The sequence below is a fragment of the Tribolium castaneum genome, chromosome 10, assembly GCF_031307605.1.
Source record: "Tribolium castaneum strain GA2 chromosome 10, icTriCast1.1, whole genome shotgun sequence".
Lineage (NCBI taxonomy): Eukaryota > Metazoa > Arthropoda > Insecta > Coleoptera > Tenebrionidae > Tribolium > Tribolium castaneum.
Genome location: NC_087403.1, coordinates 3,718,666 through 3,736,609, shown reverse-complemented (window position 1 = coordinate 3,736,609; position 17,944 = coordinate 3,718,666). Strand labels below are relative to the sequence as shown.

The window sequence follows — 17,944 nt, the reverse complement described above, 5'->3', positions numbered from 1 at the left end:
GATCTGCTCTTTAAAACCCTTACAATCATCGTTTTATAAAATAATTGAGGTAATAATGATATAGAGTTAATTGAATTTTAGTTCGCCAGTTACTTACCGTCGTACGTAACTAACATTGCAAAACAATCATAACAATTAAGTCACTGTCATTAAGTAACCTAAACTCTCCTGAGGAAGTCGAACCCTTGACTCTAAGACTGTTAGCAGTTATGTATCATTAGGGGAAAGCGTAGGAAATCTGTCAAATTATAAAAGTGTCTTCATAGATGCTACTCTATATCATAAGGCCTACATATCAAGATTTCCTTAGGAGGCGAAAACTGACTTGTTCATGCTTGGGAAAACAATGGTTGTTGTAGCGTAGATTACCAACAATTCTCCCTCAAAATTTGTGTTTCACAGGTGTTCAGGATCCCAAAAATGGTTCATTGTGACTACACCTGACGCTAAACAAAAAACCATTTTTGGGATTGTATCTGTTAGTTCTAAATAGTATCAAATGTGATAATAGTGTGCGCAAATTATATCTACATGTAGTTGTACAATATTGTTGGCTTTTTGTTGTTAAAATGCCGTCATATCTTTGAAACATATCTGGGTTAATATTACACTTCAGACTTCACAATAATGTTATGTGATTTACGGATGTCTTCTATTGAGTTACCGGTTTCACATTGTTAAGTGGCGGTTTGCCAAATTCTAGACGTAATTAGTGTAACAAACTAAAATAATGTGCCATCCTTTAACATTTAATGTAGTTTTATGAAGTTTATTTTGTAGTAAATGGGATGTTTAAGTAAATGTTAGACACAATAGATCAAGTTGTGTCACTCTTTAGTTCAAGCCGATGATTTTTTCATTTTACCAAATGTGTTAGTGCTCAATTATTAGTCAATTATTTGTTTTGAAACACGTGGCAACCACATTTTGCTCACTTCAGCACACTTGTGCATTTACAATCTAAATGTTTTTTTCCGAAATAATCAATTTTAAATATTTGTCAATTCGATCAGACTTTGCTATCATAATACTATTGAGCACTTATGTTTACGACTAAATGTTACATTGATAGTTCATAGGAAACAGAATTTTTAAATAAATTCACAAAAATAGATACGCTTACCTTGATATTTTACTCCCGCAACAGTTGTAGTTCATGCTAAGTGGACTACAATTTACCTTAGCTACGCGAGCCAAAATTCAACAATAGATTTTTGTAAAAACTCTCGTTTAAACGATACAATAATTCTCTATCAAGCTGTTTTTATTACAATGTTAATAACTTTAATATGTACATAAATATAAATATATTTCTTTACAATCTCATTGTTCCATATATTATGAACTGTCAAGTTATTAAAATAAAATTTTTCATAAAACGTAATCGTTTCACTGACCTGCAACCCCCAAAAATTGATTTCCCGTTTAAAATCTTCTCAGCTCAATCATAATACATAATTTTCAAAAATTGTTCACAATTTTGGGTTTACCTCAATTTCATACTAAAAGTATTTAATACACTATCTGCCTGACGTTCTTTTTTTGAGTTACACTCAAATATAGACGCGCTGCTTAAACTATTATTGAATGGCAGCAATGAATTGGCTTTTTAAAATGTGTGTTCAATGATATAAAAAACTCGCTGCATTTTTTGTTTTTTGGTGTCGAGTGCATGTACCCCAACAAAAAAGGTACAAGTGCTTTCCGTATTCGCGTCGCATTGTAGCAAATTCGAGCAAATATTTATGATTATTTGCATGGTATGGAAAGCCACAATTCACAATTCAATATGCTTGTTAGATCCACTTTTGTAGGAATTACTGAATTTGAAAATATAATTGATTCGCGGAATGGAATTTTTATCGGAAATTTTCTCGTGTTGTGGTGTTGCGATCAATAAAAATACGGCGATGCTCAAGGGAATGATTTATCCTCGAGTTCAATCTTTTTATTGCTTGGCAATTACTTGCGTAAAGAAATAGTGCTCAAGAGCAACCTTGACCAGTTTGGTGGAGACAAAAACACGATTCTTTTGTAGAATGTTTTTATTATTTTTGGAGAATTACTACATTAATAATAAATACAAAGCTTGATAAAACAATGTTCGTTGATAGAAAATATATACACTAGGATATTAAGGTAAAAATACTTATTACGGTAGGTACGTCTAATAAAAGTTTTAAATTAAAATAATTTTACACAGCCATGTTCATTTAATTTTGGAATGTATACCAAATTTGGACATAGAAAAATAAGTTTGAAAACGTTCCAAGTACATTAGACTAGATGTTCTCTGGCACATGTGGAGAAAAACAGAATTAGGAGCAATAGGGAACCGCTTAGTCTTGGAATGGTTGAGGAACACTTAAGCTCGTCTCTTGGATACGCCGTTGCTGGAGGAGCCTCGTCGTTTCCCTTGCAACTTTCGTTCCGTTGGGCAAACTCCCGCTAAGCGAAACAATCAGAAAATGTCAGTGATAAGTCGCGACTTACAGCGCAGAGCTCCCGGCAGGGTGGGCAGACTATGGCACCTTTGTGAAGCCATCCGTTGTTGATGATTCGTATCGAGATCTCTTGATTCGGGTGGAAGCACTCGTACGAGTAATTATCCACCTATAAAGTTGGCTGAGTTTTCCACAAGTATTTGTTAAATAAACAAACCAAAATATGTAGGCGTCCGTGCTGGCAGCGGTAGCCGTAGCAACCCGAGCCCCAATGTTGCCATTGTCTCATTTGGCCGCATGATCTCTCTTCCCACATTTGATTAGTATGTTCAAAGCAACGCGAGTTTTCCCCGTATTTCTCTAAAGCGAAATTCTTATCGGGCTCTGAAAACAAGGAAAAAGCAAACATCGAAGTGAGTTCAAACAAAAACAAACTCGGATTATTCTCGGCGTACTGGCAATGCGATCCTCGCACAATGACGTTCTTTGAGCGCCAGGTGAATTCCTGGATGTACGGGCAGTAGTCGGCCAGAGCGACCGACCCGCCGTAATACTCCTCGGTCCCCGGCTCGACGTATTTAATGTAATCAAAATTCTGTAATGGCTTGTTTAGACCGAGGACGCACTCGTGTTTCCGCTACCTGATATAATTGAGGAAGCTTAGTTTCATGAGCGACCAGGTTGCAAAGGGCAACCGACGTACGATCATCTGTGCATTCCGTTTGCAAAGGATCACGCTTGACTTTATTGCAGAATGGGTGGATCGAGGCTCCTCTGGGCATGAAATTACAACTCGCAACAAAAACATACCATTAACCACATGCAATACCTTGAAGACTTTATTGTTATCCACTCTTTGCAGCTTTTCATGACGAAGTCGCAGCCGAGACCTTTGCCCCACGACATCGGCTCGGCCATCGAGTAGTTGGCCAGGTACCACCCGGTGTCTTCCATCAGGGCCAGAGTGATGCGCGAGATGATCGGGTTCTGGGTGTGCGTTCCCGTCATTGCCTCGTTCTACAACAGCACGATAAGACCAGCACCCACGCCCCGGACACGTACTTCAAACACACGCTTTTCCCAGTGAGTCAACGCCGTTCCTTCCTCACCTTGATCTTCCAGCTCTGCCCCTTCCAGCTCCTCGCATTTGAAGTAATCACGAACTTCCCTTACTACGTTTCGCGTGACAATCATATTCACCTCTCTTCGCATCACACCCGACTTGACAAGCCAGTTTTTCCGCACGAAACTCCTAATCACCTTGTCGCTCCATTGGTACGTTTGCAAGCTGCAAGAACCGACTCAACCCTCGCCCAACCAGCGGCCAACTTACGTCTCGTTCAGGGGCGGCTTCCCGGTGTCCAGCCGGCGCTCCGTCAAGGGCTCGCCCTTGGAGTCCCGGTAGAACGCGTACAGACTTACCGAAAAGCCCAGCGCGTGCAAAATCTCGTGCTTCACCGTCGAAAGCAAGATTTCGACCTCTTGCCGCTTGGTACTTATGCTGTTTGGGCAGAGGTTGGCATGCCCAGCGATCGGCCTGGAAGGCGGACTTGCCATCGGTCGTGACTGGGAGTTGCTACTCACCTGTCCAAAGCTGCCTCTTGTTGGCAGTGGGCGGCATATGCCACGGTTAATGACTTGTTACAACGTTCGGTCTGCATGGCGCTTACATAAAAGACGAAATCGAAATTTTCGATTCCTTCACCGGCTTTTGAGCCTTTTGCTATCCCACAGTCTTGGCCCGTGGCGTTGCAGGTTCTGCACGCGTCCAAATGCTCCTCAGGTACGACCACTTCGCCGCACATCGTCTTCTCCTTGCAAGTGTCGATGCAGTGGGTCAGGGAGTTCTTCACGAACACCTGCGTGTTGTTGCATTTCCTAACAATGCGAACTTTCAGTGGCGAACAAATTTTTAGTCACATTTTCCAATTTTCACAAAAAGTACTTTCGTCTTTAATCATTATGTCATGGAAGTACGCAATCATTATGCCAAAAAATTCACTTTTGTTAATTGGCGCAGTCGGTAGGATTTGCATCCCGTCACCAACTTGTATTTTCTCGCTCTTTTATTAACTCATTCTGAATCAAACAAGAGGCGTCCTTGGCTTTTAAAGGCAGAATTATAGCCCCAACATTCGCCACCGGTGTTTTTTGATAACTTTTGTTAAAAACTTCTACCCCAACACACACGCTACCGATAAAATTTATCGCTTGGGAACATTATTTGAGCGTTAGTTATCTCAGGTTTTGTGTTTGCAAAATGCGTTATTTTCCTTTACAATAGCACGGATTATGGTTAAACAACATGTAATGGACAATAAAAAATAACAAAACAAAAATGCGCGTGTTAGTGTTAGTTTGTAAAACAAATTAAAACACATTTTTGTGATTATTTTTACCAAAAAATACTGAGGAAAAATCATTTATGAAGGTTAAACCCACTGTTCAGATATCCTGTTTACAAAGAGTAATCCCCATAAAAACTCCCGTTAGATAACAAATAAATTTTACAGCGTATTCGAGGCACTCCACTAAAATCGTAATTGCTCTAGAAAAAGACAAAAAAAATTCAAAATATTTAATAAAGTTCACTACTTCTTAAATTTTGTTCAATAAATATCTTAGTAATTTTTCATATGGAAAAAATATTGTGTAATGTATTCCATTAAAAATGTTAAGCTGTTTAACCCGTTAACTCGGTTACAAATATTTAAAACGAGATAAGAACTAGTCTGTGAGGTATTGACTTATCTTAGGAATAACATCCATTAAAAAAAACGATTTTGATTATTATTTTTCTTAAAAATTGAGTTTCAAATTTGTGCATTCGCACGGCGGCTTGAAAATCTTTTCTATTTGAATGTATTTATTCAAAGAAATTGTTTTTTTCCTAAACTTACAAAAAGAGGGATCGCTTAAATAAATATTTTTAACGTTAACAAACACCAACATCAAAGACTGGATAAATAAATAAATATTTAAATCTCAAAAACTTCGCCCTCTAAAGAGCAACAGCAGGAAACGACTTTTTCAAGTTTCAGTATGCAAGAAGATTTTTAGTTGCCAGCTCAGAAGGTAATTTTAGCATTAAAAAAAACACTATTTGTTGAAAAGCGATTTTAATTAGGAACGCAGCAGTGATATTTATACGATGGTTCAAAAAAAAAAAGAAGAGAAAATTAGATAACTTTTGTTCAATTTTCCTTGAACTTGCGGTCACTTATTTTTAATTTTAGGCGTGTTTGTCGATTGAAAAACCGTGCGTATTTCGCAATTTCCTCACGTATAATTGCGAAGATGAGACCTGAATATTCGCTGGGAAAGCACCGTGAATGAGAGAAATTGGTTTGATAATTACATTTTATCTCCAAAATCAAGTAATGATTGTGGAGGAAAAGTGAGATTTTTGTGCTGTTTATAGAAACAAATCGAATTTTCTGTGTACCTGGTTAATCGTATTACACTCTCAACTCTTCGAACAAACAATGCCTTCTCCCAGAAGGTGACAGCTTGCGGCAGAATTGTTTCCTGAAAGCATTAATAGTATTAATTTATTCATGCGTTAATTTGCGACCGAATGAGCGATCAATTCTCGAAAAGAACGCACGAATTACTTACATTGATTAAGTCGAACCGTTCACGGTCGAGTCTGTAACAGAGAATAAAATTGCCGAAAAGCGATGACTCGGAAGAAAGTGAACACGGACAAAAGAACAAGTTGCATGCAAATTGCCCACAACCGGTTGGACGGACTTACCTGTACACACTGGAGTCATAATAAAGTAGAATTCTCAAAGACTGGTCTGGACTTCGCTTCTTCATGACATGTGCCGGTTCAATGTGCGTGTGAGACACCTAAAAAGACTTCTGTTACAACAAACCGGGAAGAACAGCGAGTCGTGTCGCGGATATTCACAAAGAATTGTAATTAAAAACGCATCAAAGGAATCGAGTTTCAGGCAAGTCTGATATGTCACGAGTTTAAGTTATAACATTCTTATCTCGAACGGAATACATCTCCATCATTGATTTCCCTCTTCCGCCAACGCTGGCAAATTATCGAGTAGCAAGTGAATCTTCCGGTAAGAAGACTGTTACATAAATTCACTCCAAATGTCAAAGCATCAAAAAGTTATAACTGCCCGGAGATGACGACACCGTTACCGCATCTCGGATGCAAAACTCAACTTTGTCCCAATTTGTTTACTCCTGGATGTTTCAGATGCCTGGTCAATGAATAACAATGCAATTCATATTCAGACCTTCGAGAAAATTACACCTGTAATACGTAGGCATCATCGGTAACCTCACAGATCTTCCCTCTTTCCTTTCACTTCCAACGCCGCATTAATTATAAGCGAAGTAACAATAAAATTAGGGACGGCAATCAACAATCAACGATTGTTGTACGTCATTAGGTTTAAGTGAAGTTTATCATGGCGGCCCTCAATTGATAAAATTGTTTTCTACAACTTGGCTCATCCTCATTAGGACGTTGTATAACGTCGTTGATATCAATTATGCAAGCTGCTACGCTTGCACACTTTTTCAAATTTCAAATGCCCAATTGAATATGAATAAGGCCGGTATCACACTAACACACTTTGCCCACCTGCGAAGAAAGTCCACCGTGTCCGTAATAACAATGCTCAAATTATGCAATTGTTGAGATATTTTTGAGTCGCGACCGCTTGTCAAACGGTAGAAACCAGTCGGTCTTTGCAATATTGATTAACCCGACCTTGAATCACTTGTAATATTATTATTAATAGTGAAATATGCACCGAATTGTACACAGCACAATTGCGATTAATTAAATTTGGTAACCAATGGATACTGATTTTTCGTCCCTTGGCGTGTTTTAGTCAAAAGGTTGCTCAATATCTCGATGTCAACTGTTTTAATTTAATTATTGCAAAAGTGGTGAGCCGCACGGATCCACTCGAGCGCCTATCTTTCACGTCGAATTTAGAACGCGTGTAATTGATACGAAGCGGTGGAACTTCGGCAAATAAGAATGTCTCGGACTAATATTTAATTACTGTGAGGAAGCGACTACAAAAAGAGCAGCTTTGTAAACGACGAGAAAATGATTACTTCAGCGCCTTTGTAAGTGATGAATCTTCATCCAGGCGAATTAATTTCGACGTATTTACCGACTCATTATCGCTAATTAAATTTGTAAACGGTGGTTTTGGCAAAAAAGTAAAAGTTCGAATTTTACAAGCAAAAAGTTGAGAAACTAATAACCACACTAACTAACCCAGATCGGCAACAAACGTGCAAAATACAATTTTCCCTCATATATTTCAAATAATTAGATATATGGAGTATGGCATGACTTTTCGAAATTGCGCTGCGTGACCGTAATGACGACTTTTGATTAAATTTTTTCAAAGAAGCCAACTGCAGCCAACTTTCCGGTTTACTTCCGCCACAAGAGAATATTAATATTAAAAATTCACGCCAACTAAAAGCGTCTCTATGAGGTGATGAAAGCGACAGATTGTGCAAACAATCTGACAATGAGAGTAGCTTTTAACTGAAAATTACTTTCGGAGCTAATCAGGTCTGGTGCTAAAAATGGTCACGCATTAATGTCCATTGCTGGCCGCTCAATGCGAAAAACACATTACAATTGTCGCAAGACCAAAATTTTGGGAAAGTGTTTGCTTTGTTGGACAAATAATCTGCCATGTGTGCTATTTGTTTTCTCTGATTTGAAAACTCTTGTTAATCTCGCCTGGAACTTTGAGATGAACGAGATGTTTGCCATAATTCGGATCTGTATTATTTGAAAAACTTTCATCTTAATTGAGCTGTCCGTGTTACTTTTCCCATACTACTTGCTTTAAACGCGCCATTTAAATATAAATTTACTTAATTACTGTATTGTTTCGAACGTATTTCCATAATAAACCGATTAACAATACTCGCTTGGTTCCCCAGCCTTTTCTTACGATTTGACCAAAAAGTCATTAGCTTTCTACAATACGGAAGTGGCTCGCCAATTACGTAACATAAAACACAAATTTTTAACACCGGACTGACAAAGAAGTCTCAGGACCGGTTATAGATTTCTAGCACAATAACAAACTGTTAAGTGAGTTACATAAGACGTAAAGAACAACATTTACTCGTGGATTTCGGCCGAAAAAGCCCCGCTAATTAATTAACGCAGTATGAAAAGCTTCCTTTTTAAAAGTCTGAGACTGGGATAAACAATTTCCAAGTAGTAAACAGACAAGGCTTCACTCTTTTATTTATACAGAAAAAATCTTTACGGACACGCAAAGCTCTAGTTTTTCTGTGGATGCCCCAAAATTGAACTCATTAAGCAATTGAGCACGATTTAACGCGCTTGTTAGGAAATCGACGTAAAAACAATACACCGATTCCACTAATCAAATTAATTAGGAACGAACGCTAATTTCATCGATGACGAACGTAGGGCAAAATCGCGAGATAACATTGGCATTTTAACTAATCATCAAATTTTTTACAATCACAACTATTTATGATTTACAACCGAACATCTTGGCATATCCGCAAATATTACGACATTCCTTACGATTGAGAAATACAAGAATCATAACACTGCCACCGGAATTAGGCAATTACCATTTCCAAATTAATAAAGGAAGTGATCCAATTTCGGTGCTCAATGCCCGAATATCATTTTGATTCAAGCTGCATGTCGACGTCCATAGCATTTATGCAATTTCAGAATTGTGAAGTGCAATATTGCATAAAATTCCTCACAACAAGAATACAATACAATGCGGAGATTTCAGCAACCTTGTTAAATTCGAATTTTAGAGTTTCAGCTTTGAACTTGGAAGACTTCGTAACGAGCTGGGCGAAATGGTTCAGGTTAATTAAAAAACTCAAACTTTAAATAACTTCGCGAATTTTTCGCTTTTATTTGAGTTACTACGGGGATCAATTTCAAAGGTGTACTCTGACACTTAGGTGGCGCCCTGCGCCTTTCAAATCTTGCCGATATCTTTTACTCATTATTCTCCAAATTTCATTAATGGACACAAAGAATCGCAAAAAATGTTTATTCAATTAATAATAATAATAATAATCAAGAAAATAAGAATGAATGGAGGAAAATAAAGAATTGTAAAAAATATATTTATGACTTTTAATTTTAAAAAATACGTTTGACATTGTGTGAAAGGAAGGAAATTTGTTGTGGGAAGTTGACAATTTGAATAAATAAATTGGAACGACTTGGCGTTTGCTTTTTCATTTTGTTATTCTGGGGATTGATTTAGTTCTGGCGCCGAAGCTCAATTTCGAAAGCCAGCCTCACAGTGAATAATTACGTTTCCCAATAGTTTTTTACATAAAACTAATATTTTGGTACAAAAGAATTTGTGTCGCGGTTAAAGATTGAGATTTCTCTCACCTCAGTGACCTTACAATATAAACAATTAATGAAACAACCTGTTCCAGTTCTAATAAAAATATACAATCACGTTGTCATACATGTTTGAGAACCGATTGTTATATAATATCGGTGAATTAAAAACTTGATTAATTCGTGTTATCTAACCAATTTTGGGGCATTTGGCATGTGCCCAAGTGGTAAAAGTGAAATTTGGAGTCAGTAGGCTGTGCAACGGCGGGGAAAAACCGGTCAAAGCCTACTGACTGATAACGGAACAAATCGAAAAAGAGCGCTCGGGCTGAATTCACTTTTAATTGCTGTTTATCAACAAACATTTACCTATCTATGTCTGCTAATACAACAACGCGTGTAAAAAACCCAAACAAATAGTTCCGGGAATTAAACAGTCCGTAGAGTAAATAGAGCCGACTAACCTCGTCGTGTTTGGGATGCACATGATTACAAATTTGTCCATACACGAAATTATCCCAAGATTTGAATGAAACTGTCACTAGAATAACACAAAAAGCGTCCTTCCATTTAACTCCAGCCACCATTTTTACGAAATCAAATTTAAAAATATAAACATTCGCGTTTGAGGTTAGCTATACTACCTCGCGCAACATCTGCTGGAACGACTGCACAAATGAAACGCTGCGATTTCAAAGTTATAGCCGGCCAGAAACGCGCAGACGCCCCCATCCACTGATTGAATTTTGCCCAAAATTAGAATAATCCCAGTCAAGGGGGCACTCAATCAAACGCCAAGTGATGGAAATGGGGCACAATTCGGCTCAAACCGCGCCAACCGAGCCGTTTAATTGAATTGTTCTGACACATTTAATCAAAAACCATGATTTTGAAATTGGAAGAAAGCAACGCGCCTCAGTTTTTATTACAATTACAATGCGAAAGTTCATATCTACGTTCCCATGGCTTTCAGTTGTAATTATAATTAAATTATTTCGCGTAAATATGCACGGAAAAGGCTAATAAAAGAAAAGTGTGTGAAGAAATTGGAACAATTAACGGGTGGGTCAGGCAACCAGTAAAACACAATCGATTGATAAACGTTTAATGGTTTAATGGTTACACACTTCCGAAAACCACTTCTTGCTGTGGTAACAATTCGCGTTGGTGCAATGGGGGCACCGGTTTAGAAATTTCTCCCCAACCGTTACTTTGTTCTGGAGGTGGTTGTGCACAATACTGGTCAAGGCTTCAATGAACAGGGGGTGGTCATTTGGTGCCGGAACCCTTCTTATTTCTTCAACTCCCACCTAGAAGGGCATGGCTAAAGAGGTGGCCAGAAAAAAGCCCACACATAATAAAACGCACAGTAAAACAATAAAAAAATGAAATGATAAGTTTAAAAAAATCGTAAAAAAGGCAAAAATGTATTGATAAGTATACATAAAAAGCTGTCTTTTTGTTTTTGCTTTATTTTTAAAAGATGATTGTTTTTTGCGCTTATTTTGCAAAAATATAATAACAATAAATTTTTTGCGTTACCTTAAACTCACTCGTATGTTCAAAAATGCACAAAATATAGAGTGTTCTATTTAAAAAATATTTAAATTTGCATTGTAACAAGAATTTTTTTGAACAAATTTAACGTACCGACAGTAAAACTTTCATTCAATATCTTACAAAAAATACGGAACGATTTTAATTAACTGACAAATAGTAAACAAGGCATGCATTTGATTTTCAGATAAGTAAAGAAAACATCATGAAACGAGTTGAAAATAAACAAGACAAAAAGAACACAGCAATGATTTTAGCCGTTGTAAAAAATATTCCTAAAATATTAAAGCAAAGCAAAAAAACGATCATATCTTATAAAACGGTGAGAATGTAAGTTAATTCAGCGCAGCTTTTTACTGGACATTGGACAAATACAGGTACATTCTTGAAAAGGATTACAGCAAAAATGTATTGTAAAACATTTTTATTGGCTTCCATAATTCCGTGGGCTTATTTCATGGATCTGAAGTTTGGTTTAATATTGTCACACTTACCTCATGCGCTAATTCTTTGCAATATTCTATGTCAAGCTCATGCAGCGTTTCAATGTGTTCATTGACAAAAGCAATGGGGACAATAACAAAGTTTTTCTTCCCTTTCTTGACGTAGTCTTTAATGGCCTCGTCGGTAAAAGGGCCTAGCCAGGGCAAGGGCCCCACTTTTGACTGCCAGACCAACTGATAAGGGTTGCAAAAGCCCAGTTCTTCCATCACTAATTGGACAGTAGCCCCCACTTCGCTCGGATACGAATCGCCGCGATTTACAGTCTACATAAATTAATTGGTTCTCAAGTTACGCAAACAAAACTCACCTTGAGCGGCAAAGAATGAGCTGAAAACAATATTATAACATTGTTCCGCTTCTCTTTATTAATTTGAGCAAGCTCTTTCCTAATCAAATCGGCAAAACATTTGACTAACAATGGGTGTGTGGGCCACCTGTCAATTACACTAAGTCTCAAACCGTTTGGCAAATTCCTGCAATTTTCTGACTGAAACACCGAATTTTAATGTGGGAAACCGAGCCTACCTGTCCTTAAAATGTGTGTAAATCGCGTTAAAACTTGAGCCACTGGTGGCACAACTGTACTGGGGGTACTGTGAAAAAATGACAGCACGTGCAACATTATCCCTAAAACCTCCATAAAAATTTCCAAAAAAAAATACAAAAACTCAATTTGCCTCTCCAACTCTTCAAATGCGTCTTTAGTGTACGGCGGGACGTATCTGAACGCCACGTAGTGTTTGTGGGGGGCTGTGTTGGGCGAGACGTGGTCCAGCCTCTTGCACAACAACTCTCCCTGCGTGTTTGTCCATTTCAAAATCGGGGAGCCGCCCCCTATCTCTTGGTACTTTTTCTGCACTTCTGGGGTGCGGCGCTTGGCAATCCAGGGCCCCAAGTGGCTGCAAAACAACCAAATAAAAACGCTTAACATTCCGGGGCATACTCTTGCGCAAAAGGCAGCTGGATCATGTCACGGTCCGTCATTATCTGGTTCAAGTAATCGTGCACATGCTCGATCTTCTGGGGGCCTCCCATGTTTAGTAAAACAATCCCGGTTTTGGGTTTGTTTGAGCTGTGTCGGGTCTGACATAACCTCAACTCCTTGACGAAATACTGGCCTGTTGACTAAACTCGTTATTTTTGCAAGGAATTTATTGAACTTGCCTTTAGAAGAAATGCAACGGAGGGAAAACATGATTTTGTGGGTTTTGAAAGTTGGGATGATTTTCAAAACTGTCAGGAAGCGTCCACAAATAACAAAACATAGAATAATGTATTTAATCAGTTGAGCAGTCAATAAATACAGTCTGTCGCAAAAGTGATTTTAGGGCTCGTATCTGTTGTGTGCACGAAATGATAATAATTCTTATCAGGAACGATGTTGTTTTGGGTAATCTATTTTTTGGGTTTCTATGGTAGGGGACAAAAAATGGGGACGTCTACGTCTAGAATTTGTCATCAACAGAAAATAGTTAAGTGATAGCTGATAGCACAGTACATCTCCAGAAACATACACTGGCAGAATCGGACAAATCTAAAAACAGTAGAAACATTCATAAATAGATACATTTAAAACAGAACAGCAAAAAATAATACAGTTTCAAGTAGCATGACGCTGTTGCGTCAAAATAATTCAGGTTATAATTCGTATACCTAATACTGAACTAAAGTCATTTTTATTTCTTAACCACGATTTGTTTGATTAATAAATTTTGTGAAGAATCAAATTCCGAATTTTGCGTCATAAGCATAGTGTTTTTTCTGCATTATGGCTTTCCTGCAAAATTTTGATTTTATTGTGTATTCTTTATTTTGTATAATATTGATAAAAGTCGCTTGTTGTAACTTTCATGCAAATAATGATATTTTATTGGTGTTGTTTTTAATTTATTTTTAATGTCTTGCTACAAACAGTAGCCAACGCAGAAGCCATATGAAGGTAGGTGCATTTTTTTTCTATTTATCTTGTGCGTCTTGAATTTAATAGTTTGAGTGCCATATAATAAAACATATTGTGTATTCTTTATTTTGTATAATATTGATAAAAGTCGCTTGTAACTTTTATGCAAATAAAGATTTTTTATTGGTTTTGTTTTTAATTTTTTTTTATTGTTTTGCTACAAACAGTAGCCAACGCAGAAGCCATATGAAGGTAGGTGCATTTTTTCTATTTATCTCCTGAGGTGTTAAATTTAATAGTTTGAGTATGGTGTATTATTTATTTTGTATAATATTGATAAACGTCGCTTGTTGTAAGATTTATGCAAATATAGATTTTTTAATGGTTTTATTTTTTATTTCTTTTTAATGTCTTGCTACAAATATGTAGTAGCAAAAGCAGATGTCCTATCCCTATGCAAAAAACAATTTATTTAATATTTAAAAGCTAAAGCAGCTTCAAAACAATTAAAAATCTTTTTGTTTTGCCCCTGAAATTCAATTAAAGACTAATTATTTTTTCAAAACTAAAGCTATGTGAATTAGTTTATGCACTTCAAAAAATGCATAGCTAATCAACCTTATTTAAAAGAATAATTTGGTAAAATGCGCGCAATTGTCTTCTTTAAGCGCTTTGTGTGGTAAACAAGCTGAGAATAAGTGAAATTCTTTTTAACGAAAGTAAAAAGCAATGTCAGATGCAAGTGGGAGAAATTGAAAGAAAGAAGGGAGGATTACCGTCACTTTCTTCGGCTGGTCTTCAAAGTAAATTTGGGTCAAACGTTGACTTTCAGTTAAGTGTTGTGCATGGTGCGCTAGTGCTAACATACTCAATGCACTTCAGGATGCATTTATGGATTATACCAATCGGCAAGTGCTTTATTTTTCCAAATAAAAAAATAGTTTTTTGTGTGCGAAAATGCGAGAATTATTTTTGAGACTAATTCTGCTACACTTCCTACCGACTCCCACGGGAAAAAAGTATGCCATGACCGTGTATTTTGCCGATTTCGTGACAATAATTGTAAAATGAGTCAAGGATTGGCTGCGTGCACGTGGTGGTGACGAAAAATGCGAGGCGTAAAATAAATGAGTGAATGTGGAGTTTGCATCAAATTTAACGACTTGATACCGACTTTCTCATTGTCTTGGTAAAACTACACTGCAAGGCTGCTAAATGGGTCGTTCTGCACCAGTCAGTTGATGTTTAAGCCAAATTGCATAACTAATCTTTGTATTAATGTCCCGTACCGTCCGTACAGTGTCAAGGTAGCTTCAAGCAATGTTGATGTTTTCACTTTCACCAAACTCTCCTCTTGTAGCGCATCCGCTTTGACGTAATCGGAGTTCCCTGGCTGACTCGACTTTGACCATAAAACCCTAATCAAATTCTGCCCATTTAAAGAAAGTCTAGTTGATTGTTATTTGCTTTCTTTCACTTATTTACATATTGGAGCTAATTGTGTTGTATTGTTACAGGAAACATTTTCCTTGTCTGTTTTTTGTTCCATTTCTCTCATGAATACAGTCCACGAGAGTATTACGTGCCGTGGCTAGACGAAGAGACCGACAGCCCACGGTGGGTAAAACTGCCACAGAGGCGCAATGTCGAGAGCCAGCAAAGTGCCGAAAATACGCGACACTTTGGTCCCGACACCATAAACAGGATAACCGAGACGTTGGGTGCGATAAACACAGTAGGGCGATATTTAGTGAATATGACCAGGGGTGCCACTGACACTGCTACCTTATCAGACGAAGTACCAAGTGCCATTTATACGATTAGCAAGAACGTGTTAGGTAGAAACGTGACTGATTCCATTGCTCCCCTAGTCAGAGAGGCACTACCTGTCGTCATTGACAACAAAAACGACGAAGAAGAGGAAGACGAAGACCCCAAAAGCTGCACGACTCCGGAAGGACTAAAGGGGTAACTGAGTGACTCACTGCTGACTGTGTCATGGAAATCTTCACCTGGTCCATGACACAGCTTGTAAAACAAGAGAAAGCCAAATTCCCAAAACTCTTACTCAAGAGATAAATTTTCCAGATATTGCGACGATCTGAGTGACTGTCCCCAATTATTGCTAAATTTAGGAAACCTCCGACAATCCTTGTGTTTCAAAAGCCTCTTCGTGCCTGGCGTTTGTTGTCCCAGGACCGGTAATGTTGAATCGGTTACGTTAAAACCGGTCCAGGTCACAACAATACGAACACAGAAACTCAAACCTGTGCCGGTTGTCACACCGCCTCCAACAACCAAACCGCCACCAGTCGAAATCCCGAACTTGGGTCTAAACCCTCTGGGCAATATCGTGGACCCGTCAGGTGAGGCGCGTTTATAATTTGGCCAATTTTTTGCTTTTTCAAATGCCCAAGTTAATAAAATAACTAAAAGGATAATAAAATTTTGACCCAGTTTTGTGAATTGTGATCCACAATTTATCCACGATTTTTGAACCCAAGTGTAACAGAAAACTTGAATTTTCGTAGAAAACAGTGAAATTCGAGATGGTTTGGCCGACATTTACAAAATAATCAAACAACAGTTTTTTGCTCAGTTTTAATCGCCGTATGATTGGTCCGTTTTACAGTTGGGAGTGCAATCTCCCACCCATTTCCAATGACGAACGCTTCAATCGTCTTGGAATTTTTTGTGCACTTGATAAACAAGTAGGAGGTGATTTTTATATTTTTATTGGTCAATTACTCATCCCTGCGACAAATGAGGCAGTGAAACCGGTTGTAGGGCCGGTCTTTCCCACAGAATAGGATTTCGCCTTAGATGCAAATAAAATGGTCGATTCTGCTTAATTTTTGAAATGATTTGATTATTTTGACGAAAACACAGTTTTTTTTAAATCAAAATTAACAGTTGGCGAACACTGCAATTTTGACCCTTCTAATTAATTATTTTTTTAAATCTTTATATGCAAAATAATATAATTATGAAATTGAAAAATTTGATGATGATTCCAAACTAAATACTAAAAAAATCAGTTTACGTAGAGTTTATTATTTTCACCAATTCTTTACGCAGATTGTGGTCAGCCCGAGTCGGCTAAATACCGGGTGGTCGGAGGCGAGGAGGCCTTGCCGGGGCGGTGGCCCTGGATGGCGGCAATTTTCCTGCACGGGTCTCGGCGTACGGAATTTTGGTGCGGCGGCTCTCTAATTACGGCAAAACATGTTCTAACGGCCGCTCATTGCACGAGAGATTCGCGCCAGCGACCGTAAGAAATTCAAGCCGTGCGCTTATCTTTAATTAAATCGAATTAGATTTGCAGCAAAACAATTCACCGTAAGATTGGGCGATATTGATTTGAAAAGAAACGATGAGCCCTCGAGTCCTATTACGTTTAAAGTATCAGAAATAAGAGCGCATCCTCAATTTAGTCGTGTTGGCTTTTATAATGATATTGCAGTATTGGTTTTGGATAAACCGGCAAGGAAATCGAAATATGTTATTCCACTTTGCTTGCCGCCTCCCGAATTACGGAATGAGAAATTCGCAGGGAGGAAAACCACGGTCGTGGGCTGGGGCACCACTTTCTACGGGGGGAAAGAAAGCACGGTGCAGAGGCAAGCCGTCTTGCCGATTTGGAGGAACGAGGATTGCAATCAGGCCTATTTTCAGCCAATCACCGATAATTTTATCTGTGCAGGCTACTCGGAAGGCGGGACGGACGCTTGCCAGGTAAAATCGAATCGATTGCCGATTATCTTGCCGCAACTTTCAATTGTTTAGACATCGGCGGCGGAGTGTATTGTTTGTTGCATAACCTGCCTCAATTCCAGGGAGATTCAGGTGGGCCCTTGATGATCCACTGGGACACGCGCTGGATTCAAGTCGGTGTGGTGTCCTTCGGAAACAAGTGCGGGGAACCCGGCTATCCTGGAGTCTACACCAGGATCACCAATTACCTCGAATGGATTAAGGAAAATACCAAGACATAGACGCTATGAAACTTACTCGCTCAATTAGCGCGTGATGTCAACAGTGACCAAGTTTAATAATTACTTAATAACTGCTAAGACTATTTATTTTAATCAAACTTTGTGATAATACATTTTTATACACAACAAGCTGGCTTTTCCTTTCTAACCCACCAACAAAAATCACCTAGACTCT

General features: G+C 38.1%; 3 protein-coding genes across 5 annotated transcripts; 1 reads left to right on the top strand and 2 right to left on the bottom strand.

The window, feature by feature from the left end:
* Nucleotides 1–2,027: 2,027 nt before the first annotated feature.
* On the bottom strand, nt 2,028–10,502 carry Invadolysin (invadolysin). Of its 2 annotated transcripts, none has more exons than XM_965153.5 (13): nt 10,278–10,502; nt 6,202–6,299; nt 6,063–6,093; nt 5,890–5,972; nt 4,029–4,322; nt 3,778–3,981; nt 3,507–3,732; nt 3,274–3,461; nt 3,086–3,218; nt 2,880–3,039; nt 2,662–2,828; nt 2,494–2,613; nt 2,028–2,448 (listed from the first exon to the last, which is right to left on the bottom strand). In XM_965153.5, exons 1-13 carry the CDS (start codon nt 10,398–10,400, stop codon nt 2,278–2,280), a joined length of 1,998 nt encoding a protein of 665 aa, XP_970246.2. In that variant the 5' UTR covers nt 10,401–10,502; the 3' UTR covers nt 2,028–2,277. The 2 variants fall into 2 exon arrangements, with proteins under 2 accessions (XP_970246.2, XP_015836361.1); XM_015980875.2 differs by lacking the exon at nt 10,278–10,502 and adding an exon at nt 10,183–10,201.
* A 402-nt stretch (nt 10,503–10,904) lies between these two features.
* On the bottom strand, nt 10,905–13,256 carry FeCH (Ferrochelatase). 2 transcript variants are annotated; one of them, XM_064359283.1, is made up of 7 exons: nt 13,039–13,256; nt 12,818–12,992; nt 12,552–12,773; nt 12,400–12,501; nt 12,182–12,347; nt 11,865–12,137; nt 10,905–11,137 (listed from the first exon to the last, which is right to left on the bottom strand). In XM_064359283.1, exons 1-7 carry the CDS (start codon nt 13,067–13,069, stop codon nt 11,105–11,107), a joined length of 1,002 nt encoding a protein of 333 aa, XP_064215353.1. In that variant the 5' UTR covers nt 13,070–13,256; the 3' UTR covers nt 10,905–11,104. The 2 variants fall into 2 exon arrangements, with proteins under 2 accessions (XP_064215353.1, XP_008193416.1); XM_008195194.3 differs by having other exon boundaries at nt 10,905–11,123; nt 13,039–13,254.
* Nucleotides 13,257–14,576: 1,320 nt separating this feature from the next.
* On the top strand, nt 14,577–17,898 carry LOC658664 (proclotting enzyme). Its single transcript, XM_965028.5, has 6 exons — nt 14,577–14,682; nt 15,292–15,742; nt 15,863–16,140; nt 16,853–17,045; nt 17,092–17,509; nt 17,611–17,898. The coding sequence occupies exons 1-6, from the start codon at nt 14,646–14,648 to the stop codon at nt 17,767–17,769; spliced, it is 1,536 nt and encodes a 511-aa protein (XP_970121.4). The 5' UTR covers nt 14,577–14,645; the 3' UTR covers nt 17,770–17,898.
* The last annotated feature ends 46 nt before the right edge of the window (nt 17,899–17,944 follow it).

Bases quoted from the DNA above. Each gene is read 5' to 3' on its own strand.
- Invadolysin (XM_965153.5), bottom strand. From the start codon at position 10,400: ATGGTGGCTGGAGTTAAATGGAAGGACGCTTTTTGTGTTATTCTAGTG. The intron at 2,829-2,879 runs GTTTGTTTTTGT...CCTTGTTTTCAG, and splicing joins GTACGCCGAGAATAATCCGA to AGCCCGATAAGAATTTCGCT. The intron at 2,614-2,661 runs GTTTGTTTATTT...CCAACTTTATAG, and splicing joins ACGGACGCCTACATATTTTG to GTGGATAATTACTCGTACGA.
- FeCH (XM_008195194.3), bottom strand. From the start codon at position 13,069: ATGTTTTCCCTCCGTTGCATTTCTTCTAAAG. The intron at 12,502-12,551 runs GCAAATTGAGTT...TGGAGGTTTTAG, and splicing joins GCATTTGAAGAGTTGGAGAG to GGATAATGTTGCACGTGCTG. The intron at 12,138-12,181 runs GTGAGTTTTGTT...TAATTTATGTAG, and splicing joins CTCATTCTTTGCCGCTCAAG to ACTGTAAATCGCGGCGATTC.
- LOC658664 (XM_965028.5), top strand. From the start codon at position 14,646: ATGCACTTCAGGATGCATTTATGGATTATACCAATCG. The intron at 15,743-15,862 runs GTAACTGAGTGA...TAAATTTTCCAG, and splicing joins ACTCCGGAAGGACTAAAGGG to ATATTGCGACGATCTGAGTG. The intron at 17,510-17,610 runs GTAAAATCGAAT...CCTCAATTCCAG, and splicing joins GCGGGACGGACGCTTGCCAG to GGAGATTCAGGTGGGCCCTT.